The sequence below is a fragment of the Propithecus coquereli genome, unplaced genomic scaffold, assembly GCF_000956105.1.
Source record: "Propithecus coquereli isolate 6110/MARCELLA unplaced genomic scaffold, Pcoq_1.0 Scaffold30, whole genome shotgun sequence".
In the NCBI taxonomy this organism is placed as follows: Eukaryota; Metazoa; Chordata; class Mammalia; order Primates; family Indriidae; genus Propithecus; species Propithecus coquereli.
The window spans coordinates 5,710,184-5,711,948 of NW_012148619.1; the positions used below are offsets into that span (position 1 = coordinate 5,710,184).

At 29.1% G+C, this 1,765-nt stretch overlaps 1 protein-coding gene across 1 annotated transcript in view; it reads left to right on the plus strand.

Moving 5' to 3' along the window:
• The window catches only part of DCDC1 (doublecortin domain containing 1), an 82,580-nt gene that overhangs the window by 25,584 nt on the left and 55,231 nt on the right, over positions 1–1,765 (plus strand). Inside the window, exon 2 of the mRNA XM_012649548.1 lies at positions 393–662. Coding sequence (XP_012505002.1) covers positions 393–662 — 270 coding nt within the window. The remainder of the gene's footprint in view (positions 1–392; positions 663–1,765) is intronic.

A 1,765-nucleotide genomic window follows, 5' to 3' on the forward strand; every position in this document is an offset into this window, starting at 1 on the left:
AGAATTTTAAAATTATAATTCTGTAGTTTGAAGCATTATACAGGTTTTCTTTTAGTTTAATTAAGTATAGCAGTGAAGCTTAATGGTTATAAACATAGGTTTTATTTTAGGACAAGCTTGGGTTCAAATTTCCACACTGTCACTTACTAATTATGTGACATTTGACAAGTTAATTAACCTCTCTAAGCCTCAATTTTCTGATTACAGATTAAGCCTTCTTAAATCTGTAAAATGGGGATAAAAATAGTACCTACTTCCCAGGGATATTGTAAGCATTAAACAAAATAATGGCTAAGTATGTAATATAGCACACAACTAGTTATTATGTAGTATTTGTTAATAAGTGATTACAAATCAATTAATTGTATTCTTCCATGCATTGTTTCTTCCAGGGAGTTTATGTCATCCCAGGCAAAAGCAGTTATTAAAACTACTGACGATTATTTGCAGCCTCAGTTTGGCCCCAACAGCCTTTTGCATTCAGTAGCAGTATCAGAAGGGTCAGGGCTTCAAGATTGCTCCACACATCAAACAGCATCAGATCACAGCCATGATGAAATACCAGGCCTAGATAGCTACAAATCAAACAGCAAAAACAATTCTTGGTTTATATCAGCATCCAAGAGAAACAGACCTGTCAGTGCTCCAGTGGGTCAACTGAGGTAATGAAAGCCGTTCTCTGTTCTTTGTAACTGACTGTTGAAGCTCTTTCCTTTGAGTGGAATTTATAATGATTCAATTGACTATTTCAGACATTAAAATATAACACACCTCTGGGGTTTTGTTTCTGTTTTTGTTTTTTCTTTGAAAGCACCAGAGTAGAATGTTGCTAATTACACTGTGGAAAATATGAGATACACTTCAACTGTGTAATCTGGAACTCTGAAAAGAATATTTGAAGCAGAATCAGCCTAGGAACATGAAATATCTTTGCTTACAAGATATTTGTATAAAAATAGAAATGTGTACTTTTGATATTTAATATTTTGAAACAAAATTAGATTGAAATGAACTTGTTATATAAAACTATTTTGTATTTTCACCTCAAGATGATTATCATAAACTGTTAACCTAAGAGTTGATGGCAGAAGAAAATGTTGATAAAAACAAAATGAAACCAAGAAACTAATATCCCCATTATTTTCAGATATTTGAATATGCTGTGATTTTAATTTATCTAGAAGTTTTTATTTTAACATGTTTACTTCTATGATATTACAAATTAACGTGGTTAGTTAAAGAATTCTGAAGTCAAAAATTTGACATGTTAGTCAATTTATCATGTACTTTTGCAGAGAAAATAATAAAGATCAAAACCGGTTTTGCCTGAAGACAAAACTTAGAAATCTTAACTCTTACAGTTTCTAAACAATTTAAAATGAAGGTAGTACAATTAACTTTGGAATCAAAATTTTAGTTATAATCTATTTGAATTTCAAATCTTTTCAAAAAGTCAAAGAACTTTGATAAACATGAAAACTTGGGGAAAATATTAGCCATTTACTATTTCATGCTATTAAGATATTATTTTTTGCTATTGGAACATAGCAGATATATGTATAAAATTTAAGGGTATATATGATTGTTTAAAATGTTATGGTGTTTTCTAAGTAAAATAATAAAAATAATTTATTCTGATATATGTGTTTTACATGAGCAGTTTTAGAAAACTTATTTTGTTTTAAATTTTTAAAAATATTTAAATACATAGTGACAACCTTATGACAATCTTATCCTATAAAAAGTTATGTTGGGAATACTTTAT